Here is a 19,566-nt window from a genome sequence, read left to right as displayed (position 1 = left end):
TCATTTAGTAATCGCGAAAGCGTTACGGAGATGATAGATAAACTCCAGTGAAAGACTCTGCAGGAGAGACGCTCAGTAGCTCGGTACGGGCTTTTGTTGAAGTTTCGAGAACATACCTTCACTAAGGAGTCAAGAAGTATATTGCTCCCTCCTACTTATATCTCGCGAAGAGACCATGAGGATAAAATCAGAGAGATTAGAGCCCACACAGAGGCATACCGACAAACCTTCTTTCCACGAACAATACGAGACTGGAATAGAAGGGAGAACAGATAGAGGTACTAAGGGTACCCTCCGCCACACACCGTCAGGTGGGTTGCGGAGTATGGATGTAGAAGTACAACGCTAGAAGACAGTATCGATCTGTAGAATTACATGCAGAGTATTGATGAATGTACAGACTCTGGCAGTTGACTCTGAAAGTAAATAAATGTAACATATTGCGCATACTTTGAAAAAAAAGCTGCTACTGTACAGCTACATCACTCATAACAAACTCCTGCAAACATTATCTAGGAGTGACTATCCAGAGCGACTTTAGATGGAATGACCTCACAAAACAAATCGTAGGAGAAGCAGGTGCCAGACTGAGATTCGTAGGGAGAATCTTAACTTGGGCAGCAGGTCAGGAAAGCTCCGTGACTTCGAACATGGACCGCAGGGTCCATCATCATTACCCTCTCTGCCATTCCAACAAAGACATCCAGACAACTCACTGACAGTCTTCCCAACTGAGTTCACGCCGTCATAAAGGCAAACAATGGACACAACCCATATTAATGCCCGCTTTCATGTGTCCCGATACGTTTGATCAGATAGCGTGCATTTTTTGAAAACGAATCAAGAGCTTCTATGTGAAGCAAGAAAATTAATCATTTCATCTTGACAGGAAATGTAAAACCTCTTGGCCTATACTGTTGCTGTGCTAGGCGATATTCATGCTACTCGCATTGCTAAACTAAATTGACAAAGAAGCTACTGAAATCAATACCAAGGCGTCCTGTTTATTTGTAACTTAAGACCCACTGCATGGAAATAAATTTATATATCCCAGCAGAAACTGCTAATGTGATTTGTTTTTGTTATTGCGTTTGTTATACCTCAAATGCGTTTGGATCTCTCTGTCAAACGTACAGTAACAGCCTCCAGTATCAAGACAGTGTGCTTGGTAGTAAATTTTCTCTTCTCAGCATTCAGGAAGAATGGAGTCTCAGATCAATATCTCATCACAATGATGTAGGTTTTCGTGCGTAACTTAAATGTGGTCACTACAGATCACTGAACTGATGGGGTAATATAAAATTGTCTAATTTTTTTCAGTCTACAGATCGTTGCTCATTAATTTCTAAATTACCGGGTTCAGGCAATATCGCCTTCCCTAGATCATATGCTGCAATTACCTGTCATAAAGAAACTACCAATTCACTGCCATATACTCTGAGTTAATTTTCCATCTGTAATTAAGTCAACATTTACAATAATTGCTTTGCCTCTCCTACCGCACCACTGCTTCTTCATTCCTCCTTTTCCTTCTGTTCCCCCTGGTCCCTCAATCACCAACTTTGCCAAATCATACCTTTCTCCATCTCTTGTACATCCATCTCTTCTCCAACTGTCTACATACCTCGTCCCCCGAACTGTAAGTTCCTCCTCCACCACTTCTTCGTCCTCATCTCCTGTTCCCCTCAGCCTCTAATTTATTCCACCCGTATTCTTCCATCCCCCATATCTCTCAAAATCATCTCCACTTTTCCTCCTTCACAACATTTTTCTTCCTCTTCCTCAACCGTCAGGTCCTACCCATCGTCTTTTAATGCTGTCAAGCCCTCCGGCTCCCTACCTCTACTTCTAAAAACCCCACCTTTCATTTCTCGTATTCACGTTGTTCCTTCTTTTCTACAGTCCTATTCTCGCTCTACCCTTCCCAGTACTATTCCCCCCCCCCCCCCCATCATCTCTTTCCCCAGCACTTCTCACTCATCCGCTTCGTATTACTCCTTCACCTGCTCATCCTTCTCCCATCAGTCGAAACATCCAATATATGTACAACGGGATTTACTCAGATTACAGTCACACATAACTCTATCAGTAGTGAACATAGCTGCACACAAGACCGTTAAACCTTCAACTGTTAATTAACGAAGTTAACTATTGATTAAAAGATTAACTTTTAAATTATTATTAAAACATATTAATGGACTCTTTAACTTCCGTTACCTTAAAACTTCCTGGTAGATTAAAATTGTGCGCCAGTTAAAAACTCTAACTCGGAACTCTTACCTTTCGGAAGCGAGTGCTTTACCGACTAAGCCATTCACGCAGAACTCCACAGCCCTCCTCAAAGATTTACTTCCGCCAGTATCTCGTCTCCAGCCTTCCTAATTCAAGAGTGAAAAACTCATTCTGGGAACATCCCCCAGGCTGCGGCTAAGACATTTGTCCGCAATATTCTGTCTTCCAGGAGTGCTAGTGTTGCAAGCTTCGCACAACTTCCGTGAACTGTGGATGGTAGCAGACGAGGTACTGGCAGAAGTAAAGCTGTCAGGGGGCGGTCATGCGATTGATGTTAACAGGTGTTTACTGTTGTTGGTTTAGTGAATTCCCGTGAAGTACTACTTTTTATTAGTGGATTGCCTGTGTAAACTAAATCACGGAATCGGATTCTCGGTCTGCAACCGATTAAAACCAGTGGGTGCATTTAAGTGATTACGTTCATTTTGTATCCATATCTGGAGAACAAATACTTTTCGATTGTTAACTGTGCTTGCCAAAAAAAAAACTCAACAATTATGGCTCATACTTCGTGCCTTAACAACTTGAACCAATACATAAGGAGAGCACATGAATCGCAGTATGTATAGTTTGAAGAAACAGTGAAGGCAGGGTCCTGTTGAGAGGAAAACAATCAAGCTAGGAAATTCAGATACTGACAGCGGAGCCGGCCGGAGTGGCCGTACGGTTCTAGGCGCTACAGTCTGGAACCGAGCGACCGCTACGGTCGCAGGTTCGAATCCTGCCTCTGGCATGGATGTGTTTGATGTCCTTAGGTTAGTTAGGTTTAATTAGTTCTAAGTTCTAGGCGTATGATGACCTCAGAAGTTAAGTCGCATTGTGCTCAGAGCCATTTGAACCATTTTGAACTGACAGCGGAGTCAGGTGCAGTAATACCGTTAAAAGAATAGGGCAGAGAAGATTTGGAGAGTCTTTCGGCATTGGAGCCATTGGCAACGATGCGTCTGATGTAAGTGTGGATCAATGTATAGTAAACTTCTTTATTACGAACATGATTCCTTTACACCTTTTCAAATAGAAGTCATTTAGGAAGCTGTTGAAAACTTTAAAATCCACCAGAAGTTCAATTTCGATGGGAATATTGTGCAGACGCATCGTTGATCAGCACATTTTATGCACCGAAAACCAGATACTATCTTATTCTCCTGCATTTTGATTCTCCCACTATTTAATATTGATAACTAAATAATTATCAAACTAAATTATTAAATGGTTGAACTGTTTTCGTTATTTATGTTCGATGCTCTATCTAAACTTCCCCAGTCAAAAAAATTTTTACTTAAGCAACAGTAATGAGTTTGATCCATTTGATCCTTCCACTACACTCACAACAAAGTTTACTATTATGAGTTAGCGATTAAATTTATCTTACGATAAATCTCCTGTAAAGGAACACTTTAAAGTCTAACGAGATTAACCATTTTAGTAGCAGATTAACCACTGGCAAAGTTAACTGTTTAATTGACATTACGCAGCTGTAGTAGTGACGACAGAAGCGCGTTGTTCGCTTGAAGTTGTTGTAGTTGGCAGAAGAGCCAACATCGTCTTACCAGAGGAGGCCGAAATGCACGCGTTTTAGCTCACGCAAGCTGGCAATACTTTGATACTTAACTTTAATCCACATTATCTGTTCAGAATAGTAACTGAATATGGAGCCTTGCTAGGTCGTAGCAACTGACGTAGCTGAAGGCTATGCTAAACTGTCGTCTCTGGAAATGTGAGCGTACGTAGTCAGTGAACCATCGCTAGCAAAGTCGGCTGTACAACTGGGGCTAGTACTAGGGAGCCTCTCTAGACCTGCCGTGTGGCGGCCCTCGGTCTGCAATCACTGATAGTGGCGACACGAGGGTCCGACGAATACTAACGGACCGCGGCCGATTTAAAGGATACCACCTAGCAAGTGTGGTGTCTGGCGGTGACACCGCAGAAGTGTTTCACGGTGGCGACCACATTTTGCTCTCTGTGACGTACCTGGCACAAACCCAGCACGACCCTGGAGGCGCAGACGAACACGATGCCGCCAGCGTCGGCCACCACTTCAGTCAGGGTGGTCACGATTCCAGAGAAGAACAGCGAGCCCGACAGGAAGTTCTTGGCGCCAAACCTGTCTGCCAGCCATCCAGCGGGCGACAGCATCACTACGTAGCCCCAGAAGAATGAGCTCAGGATGGTGCTGGTCTGTGATGGCGTCCATCCGTAGTCCTGTTAACACGTTGGTCGTTATCGGAAATTCATAATACTACTGTAAGACAGATGTGAAAATTACCGAACTATCAGTTTAATAAGTCAGGGCTGCAAAATACTAAAGCGAATTCTTTACAGACGAATGGAAAAACTAGTAGAAGCCGACCTCGGTGAAGATCAGTTTGGATTCCGTAGAAATATTGGAACACGTGAGGCAATACTGACCCTACGACTTATCTTAGAAGCAAAATTAAGGAAAGACAAACCTACGTTTCTGGCATTTGTAGACTTACAGAACGCTTTTGGCAATTGTGACTGGAATACTCTCTTTCAAATTCTGAAGGTGTCAGGGGTAAAACACAGGGAGCGAAAGGCTATTTACAATTTGTACAGAAACCAGATGCCAGTTATAAGAGTCGAGGGCCATGAAAGGGAAGCAGCGGTTGGGAATCGAGTGAGACAGGGTTGTAGTCGGTCCCCGATGTTATTTAATCTCTGTACTGAGCAAGCAGTGAAGGAAACAAAAGAAAAATTCGAAGTAGATATTAAAAGCCATCAAGAAGAAATAAAAATTTTGAGGTTCGCCGATGACATTGTAATTCTGTCAGAGACAGCAAAGGACTTGGAAGAGCAGTTCAACGAAATGTATAGCCTCTTGAAACGAGGATATAAGATGAACATCATCAAAAGAAAAACGAGGATAATGGAATGTAGTCGAATTAAATCGGGTGTTGCTGAGGGAATTAGATTAGGAAATGAGACACTTAATGTAGTAAAGGAGTTTTGCTATTTGGGGAGCAAAAAAACTGATGATGGTCGAAGTAGAGAGGATATAAAATGTAGACTGGCAATGGCAAGGAAAGCATTTCTAAAGAAGAGAAATTTGTTAACATCGAGTATAGATTTAAGTGTAAGGAAGTCGTTTCTGAAAGTTCTTGTATGGAGTGTAGCCATGTATGGAAGTGAAACATGGACGATAAATAGTTTAGGCAGGAAGAGAATAGAAGTTTTCGAAATGTGGTGCTACAGAAGAATGCTGAAGATTAGATGGGTAGATCACATAACTAATGAGGAGGTATTGAATAGGATTGAGGGGAAGAGGAGTTTGTGGCACAACTTGACTAGAAGAAGGGATCGGTTGGTAGGACGCGTTCTGAGGCATCAGGGGATCACCAATTTAGTATTGGAGGGCAGCGTGGCGGGAAAAAATCGTAGAGGGAGACCAAGAGATGAATACACTAAGCATATTCAGAAGGATGTAGGTTACAGTAAGTACTGGTAGATGAAGAAGCTTGCACAGGACAGAGTAGCATGGAGAGCTGCATCAAACCAGTCTCAGGACTGAAAACCACAACAAAAACACTGTAATATCGCTGATTATTGCAGAGGTGTAGACCTAAAAAGAAGAGAAGACTGCCTACCTCATCTACTTGACGACATTTGCATATCGAGCATATTCCTGCAAAAGCAATACATCCTACACTGACGTCACAAAACTCGTGGGACAGCGATTTTTATGTTATATTGTTGACTATGTTGTATTTTTGATTGCTTTTACTCAAACGTATGGCGTGTCTTTTACTTTTAGTTTCGTAAACATTTTATTGTATCTGTTACAGCTTTTATGTTGTAATTACATGTACTGACACGTTCCATGGCCTTGGAGATTTGCTCCTCAATTATGTGCTACGGAACTAATCGTGTAAAATAAAAAATTAAAAATAAAAACACGCACATATACATAGATCGCGGTGATATCGCGTCCGGAAGATATAAAAGGGCAGTTTATTGACACGATTGTCATTTGTACTCGAGTGATTCGTGTGAAAAGGTTTAAGACGTGATTATGGCCGCATGATGGGAATAATCAAACTCTGAACGCGGAACGGTTGTTGGAGCTAGATGAATGGGACATTCCATTTCGGAAATCCTTAGGGAATCCAATATTCCGCGATTCACAGTGTTCTGTACACAGTTCCGCGTAGTCAGCGCGTACACAACTTTCCCACTAGAGCGCGCCCCGCTAAGCACAACAGCGCAGGCGCAGCGCTCGTCCGTCTCCGCTCTACGAGATGGCGCTGCCATAGAGACGGACCAAATTCTGCTTCCGCCAATCCGCATATTAATACGTAACGCAGCCAACGAGATTGCTGCTAATGTTGAAACTTTTCTTCTCGCGGATCACACTCGCGCAGTGATACCTGAACGCTCGAGGTATTATAACAAGTGTACAGACCTCCAATTAGTCAGTCTGCATTAGTCTGTAGTCAAGTTTCAGTCTGTACCTAATAAGATTATCATATTCCTGTACATAACCACGAAGAGAAGTGTATAGACAATTTGTCAAGTATCACAGATATGTGAGAATAAGATTAACGTAACAAGACCAAAGGAACTTCAGATTGTCAATTGTAAATAGCATCCAGAATCAAGTTAAGTAAGGTTTATGTTTGTTATTATTTTAATAAATGTGCGTGAAAATTAATCAGTTTCTGTTTACAGTTGGTCACCGTCAATCTTCTACTCTAAGCGTGCAAGTGGCATTTCTATCGTCTGACCTAACGGCAGAAGATAAAGACGCCACAGTAAGACCACGAGACATATTGCTGACACTCGCCTACTTCGTTAGAGCGACAAATCAAATAATCTGAAGGTGTGTCTACCGAAGTTCTTCCAGTACGCACACCACAAGCAGTTTCAAGAGTGTGCCCTGAAAACCAAATATCAGGCATTACCTCTCACCGCGGACAAAGCAGTGGCTGACGGCCTTTACCTAACGTCCGAGAATAGCGGCGTTTGCTTAGACCTGTCAGTGTAACAGATAAGTAACACTGCTTGCAATAACCGCAGAACTCAATATGTAACATATGACGAACGCATCCTTTAGCACAGTGCGGCGAAATCTGGCGTATGTAGAAATCAATGTGGGACTTACGACTGTGCTGCGAAATTAGGCGTTAGTGGCCAATGGCAGGTGATGATCGGCACCACGACACCGCCTGCAGCGCCTCTCCTGGGCTCGTGACCATACCGTTGGAAAACCGTGGCCTGGTCACACGAGTCCTGATTTCGGTTGGTAAGAGCTGATGGCAGGGATCGAGTGTGGCGTAGACGCCACAAAGCCATGGACTAGAGCCATCAACAAGGCATAGTGCAAGCTGGTAGTCGCTCAGTAATGGGGTGAGTTGTGTTTACATGGAATGACCTGGATCCTCTAGATTTTCAGGTACCTGGAAACCATTTGCAGCCATTCAATGTTCCCAAGCAACGGCGGAATTTTTGTGGATGACAATGCGCCACGTCATCCGGCCGCCGTCGCTCGCAACTTGTTTCAAGAACGTTCTGGACAGTTCGAACGAATGGTTTGGCCATCCAGATTGCTCGACGTAAGTCTCATCGAACAATTATGGGACATAATCTAAATGTAAGTTCATGCACAAAATCCTGCACCCGCAACAATTTCGCTATTACGGACGGCTGTAGAGTCAGCATTTCTCACTATTTGGGGGTATCCCACGACTTTTGTCACATCATCGTAATCTTGCGGGGCAAAACATTAGTAGCTTGCTTAAAAGAGCACGTTGGTCGCATTATTTATTTATTTATTTATTTAACCTGGCAAGATTAGGGCCATCAGGCGGCCCTCTCTTACATCTAACCAGGCATTCTACTTATTTTACAGTCACATGTTTTAGTAGGCATGTTAAACTACATCAAATACAAAAAGTGAGATAAACAATTAGAAAGGTACACCTCGAAAAATACATTATTTAAGAGAAAGATTTTAGATAGGAGTGCTGGTAGCAGGGAGTATGAGGGAGACTCATGGTGAAGGGAGGAGAAGAATAGAGAGACATGATGAAACATAATTAGGGAAAATATAAAGGAAAAGGAGACTGCGTGGCTAATAGAGATAGATGAAGAGGAAGGCATCTCAGGAGCAAGATAGGAGACGCTAGCTTTGCTATTTGACAGATGAGAGGATTGGCCTTGCACATTAATTTTGTGGAGAATTTTATGCGGATGATAGTAGGAAATGCTTCAACTTCTTCTTAAAAGCAACAGGAGATTGAATTTTCCTCAAGGTAAGGGGCAGTTTGTTCCAGAGGCGGACAGCGGCAACTGAGAAGGAGTTTGCAAAAGTTTTTGTTTTGTGAATGGGCACAGTTAGGATACCAGATAAGAGTGACCTCGTGTTTCGATTATGATGGCATGACAGGTTTTTAATCTCTGAAGCTAGGTACTGGGGTGCTTGCGCGATGAGGAGTCGGTGAAGTAGACATAGAGTGTGGTAGTCACGCAGTTTGTCCGGCCGCAGCCACCCTAGCTCGGAGTATGAAGCACTAACATGATCATATCGGCGAATGTTGCAGGTGTAACGCACATAGGCATTCATGGTTAGCTCTAGCCGTCTCAGGCGGTTATGATTCTACACTATCAACAGCCATCCATTGATGACGTAAGTAATACATGTGCCAATAGATTGTGTGAAGATAGTTCAGTAAAATACACTATGTCATCAAAAGTATCCGGACACCTAACTGAAAATGACTTACACGTTCGTGGAGCCCTCCATGGGCAATGCTGGAATTTTATATTGTGTTGGCCCACCCTTAGCCTTGATGACAGCTTCCACTGTCGCAGGCATACGTTCAGTCAGTTGTTGGAAGCTTTCATGGGGAAAAGCAGCCCACTCTTTACGGAGTGCTGCACTGAGGAGACCTATCGATGTCAGTCCTTGAGGCCTGGCACGAAGTCGGCGTTCCAAAACATTCCAAAGGTGTTCTGTAGAATTCAGTTCAGGCCAGTCCATTACAGGGATGTTATTATCGTGTAAGCACTCAGCTACAAGCCGTGCATTATGAACAGGTGATCGATCGTGGTGAAAGATCCAATCCACATCCGTGAATTGCCCTTCAACAGTGGGAAGCAAGAAGGTATGTAAAACACCAATGTAGGCCTCTTGTGTGATAGAGCCATGCAAAACAATAAGGGATGCAAGCCCCCTCCATGAAAAACATAATCACACCATAACACCATCGTCTCCGAATGTTACTGTTGGCACTACACACGCTGGCAGATGTCGTTCACCGGGTATTCGCCGTACCCACACCCTGTCATCGGATCGCCACATTGTGTACCGTGATTCGTCACTCCACACAATGTTTTTCCACTGTTTAATAGTCTAATGTTTACGCTCCTTACACCAAGTGAGGCGTCGTTTGGCTTTTATCGGCGTGAAGTGTGGCTTACGAGCAGCCGCTCGACCATGAAATCCAAGTTCTCTCACCTCCCGCTTAACTGTCATAGTACTTGCAGTGGATCCTGACGCAGTTTGATATTCCTGTGTGCTGGCCTGGATAGATGTCCACATATTACACATTACGACCCTTTTCAACTGTCAGCGGTCTCTGACAATCAACGGACGAGGTCGGCCTGTACGCTTTTGTGCTTTACGTGTCCCTTCACGTTTCCACTTCAATATCACATCGGAAACAGTGGACCTAGGGATGTTTAGGAGTGTAGAAATCTCACGTGCAGACGTATGACACAAGTGACACGCAGTCACCTGATCGCGTTCGCACTCCGTGAGTTCGCGGAGAGCCCCATTCTTCTCTCTCACGATGTATAATGACTACTGAGATGGCTGATATGGAATACCTGGTAGTAGGTTGCAGCAGAATCCACCTAATATGACAAACGTATGTTTTTGGGGGTGGCCGGATACTTTTGATCACATAGTGTATCTCCTGAAGTGTGTGTTGTACAGTGATACAATTTTGCAGTTACATTTATTGGTGTATGTGCATGCTGTCTGAAAAATGTTTCGGAATACAGTTAGTAGTGAAGAAATAATAAATAGCGAGCAAGGAAGGAAGGAAGATTCGGTTTAACGTCCCGTTGACATCGAGTTTGGAGATGGTGCACAAGCTCTGATTGCGTCAAGGATAGGAAAGGAAATAGGCGGTGGCCTTTCAAAGTGAACAGTCCCGGCATTTGCCTGCAGCGATTTAGGGAAATCACGGAAAATCTAAATGTGGATGGCAGGACACGCGTTTGGGCTGTCGTCCTCGCGAATGTGAGTTCAGTGTGATAACCACTGAGCCACCTCGATCGCTAAATAAACTACAACATCTTGCCTCAAGGGGTACTTTTGCTGCATGAACAGCGGGAAGGTTTACGAGATATGGAACACACACACACACACACACACACACACACACACACACACACACACACACACACACGCACGCACGCACGCACTCACAAAATCCGCCTCCCCCCCCCCCCCCCCACACACACACACATACATACGTAAATACCTTTTTTATAATATGTATGGATATTTCGACGACTTACCAAGTCGTCTTCTCCAGAAGCTGCGAGTTTTGCTGTTATGTATACCTCCTGCCTGGACTCCAACCAGACTATCAAGTATTGTTGGTCTCGCGCCTTGTTTACAGACTTGTTCGAGTTCCGATGCTCACTACGCTCTTTGATGCTCTTTTATTTTACAGAGTTCGCACAGATATTCCAAGAAACACAAATCCTCTTAGCGGTTTCCAGTTCTGGTGGATGTGATTGCAGGCCAGATATCAAGAAATTGAGTCCCGGAGCCCATATCTTTTTTAAGTTGAAACCTCCATCCATGTTTATTAGAGTTACTGACACCATTATTTCGATTGACTCCTTAATCATGCTGTTGCAGAAACCTGACGTTTGAGTCACAATACTCGTCTCATCGTATATGGTGTCATTGTTATATTCGAGGCAGTGACTTGGTGACAGCTGATATGCTGCTGGGTGACTGTCGATATGCTTGGTATTTTTAGACACATGGACCACTGATGTTTCTTGCATCTCTCCTCGACTGCTTTGAACATCTACCCCACGTATGACACACATGTGATGCACATGCAGCTTTCAGAGATCTATATCTTCTTTAATAGTACAAAAGGATCGAAATACACTGAGTACCAAGTTCAGTAGGAGTCTTCCGATCTTTCCGTATACTGGGCCACCGTAAGGTAGATATACAATATTTTTGGCTTCACTTCCGGAACCCCTTTCTCAGGAGTCCTAGACTTTTATCGCTTCACTGTTGGTTCAGTCTGATGATCTGAGTACCCATTTCTTCGGAACACTGTATGTTTGTTTCGTAGTTCAGCGAGGCTCTCCTTGTCTAAAGGTGTTCGAGCTTTGTGCAGAAGATTCTTTAGCTCCGAATTTCTTTGTGATGGGCAGTGATTGCTCGAGGCGTGCAGATATTCAGTGTGCATGGGTTTTCTACACTACTGGCCATTACAATTGCTACACCACGAAGATGACGTGTTACAGACACGAAATTTAACCTACAGAACGAAGATGCTGTGATATGCAAATGATTAGCTTTTCAAAGCATTCACACAAGGCTGGTGCCGGTGGCGACACCTACAACGTGCTGACATGGGGAAAGTTTCCAACCGATTTATCATACACAAACAGCAGTTGATCGGCGTTGCCTGATGAAGCGTTGTTGTGATGCCTCGTGTAAGGAAGAGAAATGCGTACCATCACGTTTCCGACTTTGATAAAGGTCGGATTGTAGCCTATCGCGATTGCGGTTTATCGTATCGCGACATTGCTGCTCACGTTGGTCGAGATCCAATGACCGTTAGCAGAATATGGAATCGGATTCAGGAGGTTATACGGAACTGCGTGCTGACTCCCAACGGCCTCGTATTACTAGCAGTCGAAATGACAGGCATCTTATTAGCATGGCTGTAACGGATCTTGCAGCCACGTCTCGATCCCTGAGTCAGCACATGGGGACGTTTGCAAGTCAACAACCATCTGCATGGAACAGTTCGACGACGTCTGCAGCAGCATGGACTATCAGCTCGGAGACCATGGCTGCGGTTACCCTTGACGCTGGGTTACAGACAGGAGCGCCTGCGATGCCTCGTCACCATACTGGTGTATCTCCCATCGTGATGGTATGGGGTGCCATTGGTTACACGTCTCGGTCACCTCTTGTCGCATTCACGGCACTTTGAACAATGGACGTTACATTTCAGATGTGTTACGACCCGTGGCTCTACCCTTCATTCGCTCCCAGCAAAACCCTACATTTCAGCAGGATAATGCAGACCTCATGTTGCAGGTCCTGTGCGGGCCTTTGTGGATACAGAAAATGTTCGATTGCTGCCCTGTCCAGCACATTTTCCAGATCTCTCACCAATTGAAAAGGTCTGGTCAATGGTGGCCGAGCAGCTGGCTTGTCACAGTACGCAAGTCACTATACTTGGTGAACTGTGGTATCGTGTTGAAGCTGCATGGGCAGCTGTACCTGTACACGCCATCCAAGCTCTGTTTGACTCAATGCCCAGGCATATCAAGGCCGTTATTACAGCCAGGGGTGGTTGTTCTGGGTGCTGATTTCTCAGGATCTATAGACACAAATGGCGTGAAAATGTGATTACATGTTAGTTCTAGTATAATGTATTTGTCAAATGAATACCCGTTTATCATCTGCATTTCTTTTTGGTGTATCAATTTTAATGGCCAGTAGTGTATATCCAAGAATTCGTTCATTCTTCTCTTGATTAACACGTAGAGGAAACGTAGCTGGCCCCGTTCTATCGTGAATTTTGTATTACTACAGACAGAGTTTCAGTGTTACACAAACTCTTCAAGTTTGTCCTGCCGTTGTGTTAACACTAGAAATGTATCGTCCACGTACCGATAAAAACTCATTTGTTTCAATTTGGTGGGTTATAGTGTCTGTGTTTCAGAGTTTTCAACGTATTGGTTTGCCACGACAGGTGATAACGGACTACCTATCACCATCCCACCAGTTTGTTCTTAATATTGTCCACCGAAAAGGGAATAAGTTGATGTTACAAGATCCCTAAAATATTCTGTGAAACAATCGTCGAAATTTTCCGCGATTAGTCCAAGGAAACAGAAAGTGCAATTCTCGTAGTGAGGGAGTCGTGGTAGCACCGCTGCTGGTGTTCTAAGATCCCTAATGATTTTACATGGCACTCACTGAGTAGAGACACCATCTATAATGTTTCACTTGTAGGACCCACACCTCTCAGTCTGCAGGCAGCGCCATTCAAAAGATCTAAAATCTTCTTATTGCAATTTTCGTTAGTTTACAAGTTACCTTTTGCATGCGGCACATAATTTTTTTTATTATTTCATTTGAGCGCCCACACGCCTTTCGCCTTTTTAATAAGGCATCTTCAGTGGGAGTTCTGGAAAGCTACACAAGTTTTTCATCGTCAAGTACAGATCATAGTTTTAAAACAGTTCATGGAAGTTTTTTTATAATAAACCGAGAAGCCACTTACAGATCGACGTCCAATTCGTTACTTGTAAATTAAGCAGCTTTCTTTCATATTGAAAATTGGTTGAAAGCTTCTGGTTTTTCGTATCATATTGTTTTTCAACCAAAGCATTTTGACTGCGGTTTCCTGTTTCTAGAGTGTCGTTTGTTTTAGTAAGTGTTCTTGTTTTTAATTTTTTTGTGTGCGGATGTATTTGTCTTGACGTAAGTTTTGTGTGAGAAGACATATATGTTTGTATGTGTGTATGTGTGTGTGTGTGTGTGTGTGTGTGTGTGTGTGTGTGCGCGCGCGCGATAGAGAGAGATAGAGATAGAGAGAGAGAGAGAGAGAGAGCATATATATTTACATCTACATCTTCATGGCTATTCTTCAATTCATACTTAAGTGCCTGGCAGAGAGCTGACCGAAGCACCTTCGCACTAATTCTCTATTGCTGCACTCTCGAACAGTGCGCTGAAAAAACTAACTCCTCTGTCTTTCCGGTGCGAGCTCTGATTTTCATTTTATTATGACGACCATTTCTACCCATGTAGGTCGGTGTCAATAAAACATTTTCGCATTCGGAGGAGAAAACTAGTGACTGAAATTTCGTGAGAAAATCCCGCCGCAACAAGAAACGTCTTTGGTTTAATACTGTTCACGCCAAATCCTGTGTGATGTCCGTGACACTCTCTCCCCTATTTCTCGATAATATAAATCGTGCTCCCCTTTTTTGGACTTTCTCTATGTTCTCCAATAACCCCACCCCGTAAGGATGGCACACCGTGCAGGAGTACAAGCGTAGTGTAGGCAGTGTCTTCATAGATCTGTTGATTTTCTATGTTTTCTGCCAACAAAACGAAATCTTCCTCCAATATTTTCTATGTGTTCTTTCTAATTTACGCTGTTCATAATTGTAATTTCTAGGTATTTAGTTGAATTAGCTTTGATTAATTTATCGTGTAACCGAAGTTTAACGAATTTCTATTAGCACTCATATGGATGATCTCACACTTTTCATTATTTTGGGTTAATTGCCAATTTTCGCACCATACAGATTTCTTACGTAAATCGTTTTGCAATTGGTTTTTTATCTTCTGACTTTACTAGACGATAAACGATAGCATCATCTGCAAATAACCTAAGATGCCTGCTTGGATTGTCCACTAAATCCTTTATACAGAGCAGAGGGCCATAACACTACCTTGGAGAACGCCAGAAATAACTTCTGTTTTACTGGATGACTTTCCTCTGTTACAACGAACTGTGACCTCTCTGACAGAAAATCACGAATTCCATAATCATGCAATTTTATTACTAGCCTCTTTTGAAGTACGATGTCAAAAGTCTCCCGGATATCTAGAAATACGGAATTGGTTTGAAATGCCTCGTCGATAGCAATCGACACTTCGTGTGAGTAAAGAGCAAATTTTGTTTCACAAGAAAGAAGTTTTCTCATTCTGTGTTGACTATGCATCGATAGACCGTTCACTCAGAGGTAATTCATAATATCCGAATACAACATATGTTCCAAATTCCTGCACCATATTGGCGTTAATGATACGGGCATTTAATTTAGTGGATTACTCCTATTGCCTTTCTTGAATATTGGTGCCACCCGCGCAACGTTCCGGCCTTTGGGTACGGATCTGCCCCCGAAGAAGCGGTTGTACATATTTTTTAAGTATGGAGCTATTGCAACAGCACACTCTGTAGGACCCTAATTGGTATACAGTCTGGGCGGGGAGATCTGCTTTTATTAAGTGATTTAAGTTGCTTAACTACTCCGAGGACATCTACTTCTAAGCTACTCGTGTTGGCAGTTGTTCTTGATTCGAATTCTGGAATATTCACTTCGTCTTTTTTGCTGAAGGAATTTGGGAATATTGTGTTTAGTAACTCCTCTTTACCAGCAATGTCATCGATAGCATTTCTATTTCCATCACGGAGAGAAGGCACTGATTGTGTCTAACTGCTTGCATTCTTTACATACGACCAGAATCTGTATTTTCTGCCAGGTTTCGAGACAAAGTTTCGCAGCGGGAACTATTATAAGCATGTCGCATTGAAGTTCGCGCTAAATTTCGAGCTTCTTTACAAAAGATTGCCAGTCTTAGAGATTTTCGGTTCTTTTAAATTTGGCTGGTTTTTTCCTTGTTTCTGCAACAGTGTTCTGAACTGTTTTGCGTACCGTGAGAGATCAGCTCCGTCTTTTGGTAATTTATTTGACATAAATCACTCAGTTGCTGTCGATACTATTTCCTTGAATTCAAGCCATATCTGGTCTACTCTTACATCGTTAATTTGGAAGGAGTAGAGATAGTCCTTCAGGAGGCGTCAAGCAAATTGTCATCAGCTTTTCTGAGTATATATATATTTCTCGTTTACCAATGGTGGATTTCAGAGTTACTGTACTCAGTCTCTCTACGATAACTCTTCGTTTACTAATCTCAGCATCCGTTTTGATGCTCATTATTACCTCAGGATTCTTTGTCGCTAAGGATCAAGCATGTTTTCACATTCGAGTGGGCTCATGAACTGTTTTCTCGAAATAATTTTCAGAGAATACGTTTAGCACAATTTTGGAAGATGTTGTATGCATACCTCCGGACTTAAACATATATTTACGCGAACATATTGCGGATAGGTTGAAGTCACTACCAACTGTAATTGTACGAGTCGGGTACACGTTTGAAATTAGACTCAAGTTTTCTTTGATTAGTTCAAATGGCTCCTAAGTACTATGGGATTTAACATCTAAGGTCATCGGTCCCCTAGACTTAGAACTATGTAAAGCTAATTAACCTAAGAACATCACACACATCCATGCCCGAAGCAGGATTCGAACCTGCGACCGTAGCAGCAGCTCGGTTCCAGACTGAAGTGCCTAGAACCACTAGGCCACAACGGCCGGCAAGCTTTTTTTAAACTTTCAGCAATTGTGTCATCTCAGTTCGGATGTCGAAAAAGGATTCCGTTATTATTTTATTCCTGTTGCCAAGAATGACCTATACCCATACTGACTCACTGGAACTATTTACTACACTTTCGCTGCAAGATAAAATACTTCTAACAACAACAAATGCGCCAATGCTAACTGTATTTCGCCTATCCTCTCTGAACACTCGTAGGTCCTTCGCAAATTTTCGCCGGAACATATCTCCAGGTTTAGCCAGCTTTCAGTCCCTGTAACTATTTGTGTTTCCTATCATACATATAGCCGTACCATAGGTGCAACCACAACGGAGGGGTATCTGTTAAGAGGCCAGACAAACGTGTGGTTCCTGAAGAGGGGCAGCAGCCTTTTCAGTAGTTGCAGGGGCTACAGTCTGGATGATTGACTGATCTGGCCTTGTAACAATAACCAAAACGGCCTTGCTGTGCTGGTACTGCGAACGGCTAAAAGCAAGGGGAAACTACGGCCGTAATTTTTCCCGAGGGCATGCAGCTTTACTGTATGAGCATGGAGAGCTGCATCAAACCAGTCTCAGGACTGAAGACCACAGCAACAACAATCATTGCTTGGAGCTCTGGTACTTTCCCAACACAGCTATGAAGATTTCCAGTTGTTTTACCGATGGTTCCTAGATCTACGTTCTTCTTGTATTCGAACTGCCACCTTTGAGACCGAAGCCCTTTTCCTGTTACCCCGAGACCCTCTAATCTAAAAGTAACCCAGTCCATGTCACGCAGACCCCGCTACCCTTGTAGCGGCCCCTTGCATCTAATGGAATCCTGACCTATTTATTGGAACCCGAAACCCCACAACACTATGGAGCAAGTCCAGGAATCTGCCACCTACACAGTCGCAGGACCGTCTGAGCCCCAGATTCAGACACTCTATTTGGCTCTGTATCAAGATCATAAATCAGTCTGTCGACTATGCTGCAAATGGTCAGCTATGCTTTCATCTAGCAATCGCAACTTGCAGCCTTTACCATTTCAGATAGCCCCTCGAAACCAGAGATCCAAAGTGACAGACATCATTGGTACCAATGTGAGCCCCCATCTGCAGTTGGCTGCACCCTGTGCTCTTCATGGCATCTCTTCAACGTATGGAATGACACCACCTGGTACGCACGTGAAGTGTACATGGGATTTCTTCCCTACTTGACAGCTATGTCCCTAAGTCACGCCATAATGTGCCTAACATTGGAGCTCCCAACTACCAATAATCCCACCCTCTGTGACTGCCCAGATCCTGCAGACTGAGAGATTTCCTATGAAACAGGACAAGTGATTGCATGTGGCTGAGGGACATTGTGAGCCTCGGATAGCACACAGAACCTATTTGTCAGACTAACTGGGGAGGCCGCACCCCAAGGTCAGTCAACTGCTGGTGAGGGGTCAACCTCGGAGTGGGCAATAACTGGGCTGTCCGCTGGTATGGTCCGATTGCCGGACTCTTAGATCGATCTGGACGTCCGTTAGATCCCCAAGGCCAGTCCACGTTAGTGATGCCCATCCGCTGCAGCCTCAAGCTGTGTAGCCGAAGCCAACACAATCTGGATTTGAAAGTGAAGTTCGCCAACTCAGCTCGCATCCACACACAGTTATCACACTGCCCTTCTGTACTAAAGATTGTGGATAACTACAGCATATAGACAAACAAACTATATCGACACACACTGTGATACTATACTGTAGAGACTGACTAAAACATAAGAATTGAATCTACTAAATTAGATTAACACACAGAGATTCGAAAACTAAACTACCAAAACACACGTGGTTCCTGATTAGGAACTTGTAAAATGCCACAAAATCAGTTACTTCCCCCACGAACGAAAGCTCGAGAACTGCGTCAAGTAAGTATTAAATTAGCAGGCGTAAATTCAAAAACTGAACTACAGAAGCGCGCAGATGGAGTTATACAATTCGCTCCTGGTTAGGAGCTCGTAAAATCTCACGAAACTGGTTCCTTCCCTGTTGTTGCTGGTGTTCGTCATGCCGCTGCTACCTGAATGACTGGACTACTGTTACAGCCGACGACTAGCTTTCAAAACAAACGAATATCGACATGCCCTACGAAACTCTACTGTAGACACTAATGAAAACGCAAGAATGGTTTCTAGTAAATTAGATTAACACACAGAGATTCAAAAACTAAACTACCACAGCACATACGGGTTCAATTATTGATTTCCAGTTATATTCTTAGGATAGGAATTTGATTTGTGATCACGTTTTGAGATGTTTGTCTGTTACATGATTAATTAGTATGAACAGTGAGTGCTCAGTTATATTCACTTGGTCATGTGTCAGTAGCTAATTTCCGCCTTTATTTTTTTTTTGTGTGATAACTTTCTTATGAAGTTAACATTATTAAAGTATTTTCTTAATTTTTCCCTCTAGTAATAGGCTTGTGGTTCATTTTTCTTAAATGTTCTGCAGAATTTGAGTGGCTTGCCCACATTTCCGTGCTCTGATATGTTCTTTATATTGCGTATCGAATGTTCTGCTGCTTTGTCCTATATAGCTTCCCTCACATATTTGCATTGCAGTTGGTATATTTCTGCCTTCTAGTAGTTGTCTATATTTTTGTTATTTTTGGAAGGTACTTCTGGATTGAACTTCCTGTTTTGAATGCTATGTTTATACTTTGTCTTTTGAAAATGTTTGTTATTTTATGTGTGAGTTTGTGTTTGTATGTCATCGTGTACCATACTGTATTTTGTTTCATGTTTTCATGTACTCTTTGTGTCGTTGTTGTCCTGTCGCAATGTGTGCTTGTGCGTGTTTGGGTTTGTTATATTGTCGTTTGTGAGTGTATGAG

General features: G+C 43.1%; 1 protein-coding gene across 4 annotated transcripts in view; it reads right to left on the bottom strand.

The window, feature by feature from the left end:
- LOC126314797 (putative inorganic phosphate cotransporter) overlaps positions 1 to 19,566 on the bottom strand; it is a 239,165-nt gene that overhangs the window by 154,259 nt on the left and 65,340 nt on the right. For 3 of the 4 annotated variants that reach the window (XM_049992445.1, XM_049992443.1, XM_049992444.1), the window contains exon 3: positions 4,264 to 4,494. The exons of the other annotated variant lie outside the window; for it this stretch is intronic. In XM_049992445.1, the coding sequence (XP_049848402.1) occupies positions 4,264 to 4,494 (231 nt within the window). The remainder of the gene's footprint in view (positions 1 to 4,263; positions 4,495 to 19,566) is intronic. 4 annotated transcript variants of the gene reach the window in all.

This window comes from Schistocerca gregaria, chromosome 1, assembly GCF_023897955.1.
Source record: "Schistocerca gregaria isolate iqSchGreg1 chromosome 1, iqSchGreg1.2, whole genome shotgun sequence".
NCBI classification, from domain to species: domain Eukaryota; kingdom Metazoa; phylum Arthropoda; class Insecta; order Orthoptera; family Acrididae; genus Schistocerca; species Schistocerca gregaria.
The sequence above is the reverse complement of the archived record's forward strand: the minus strand, read 5'-3'. Positions and strand labels throughout refer to the sequence as shown.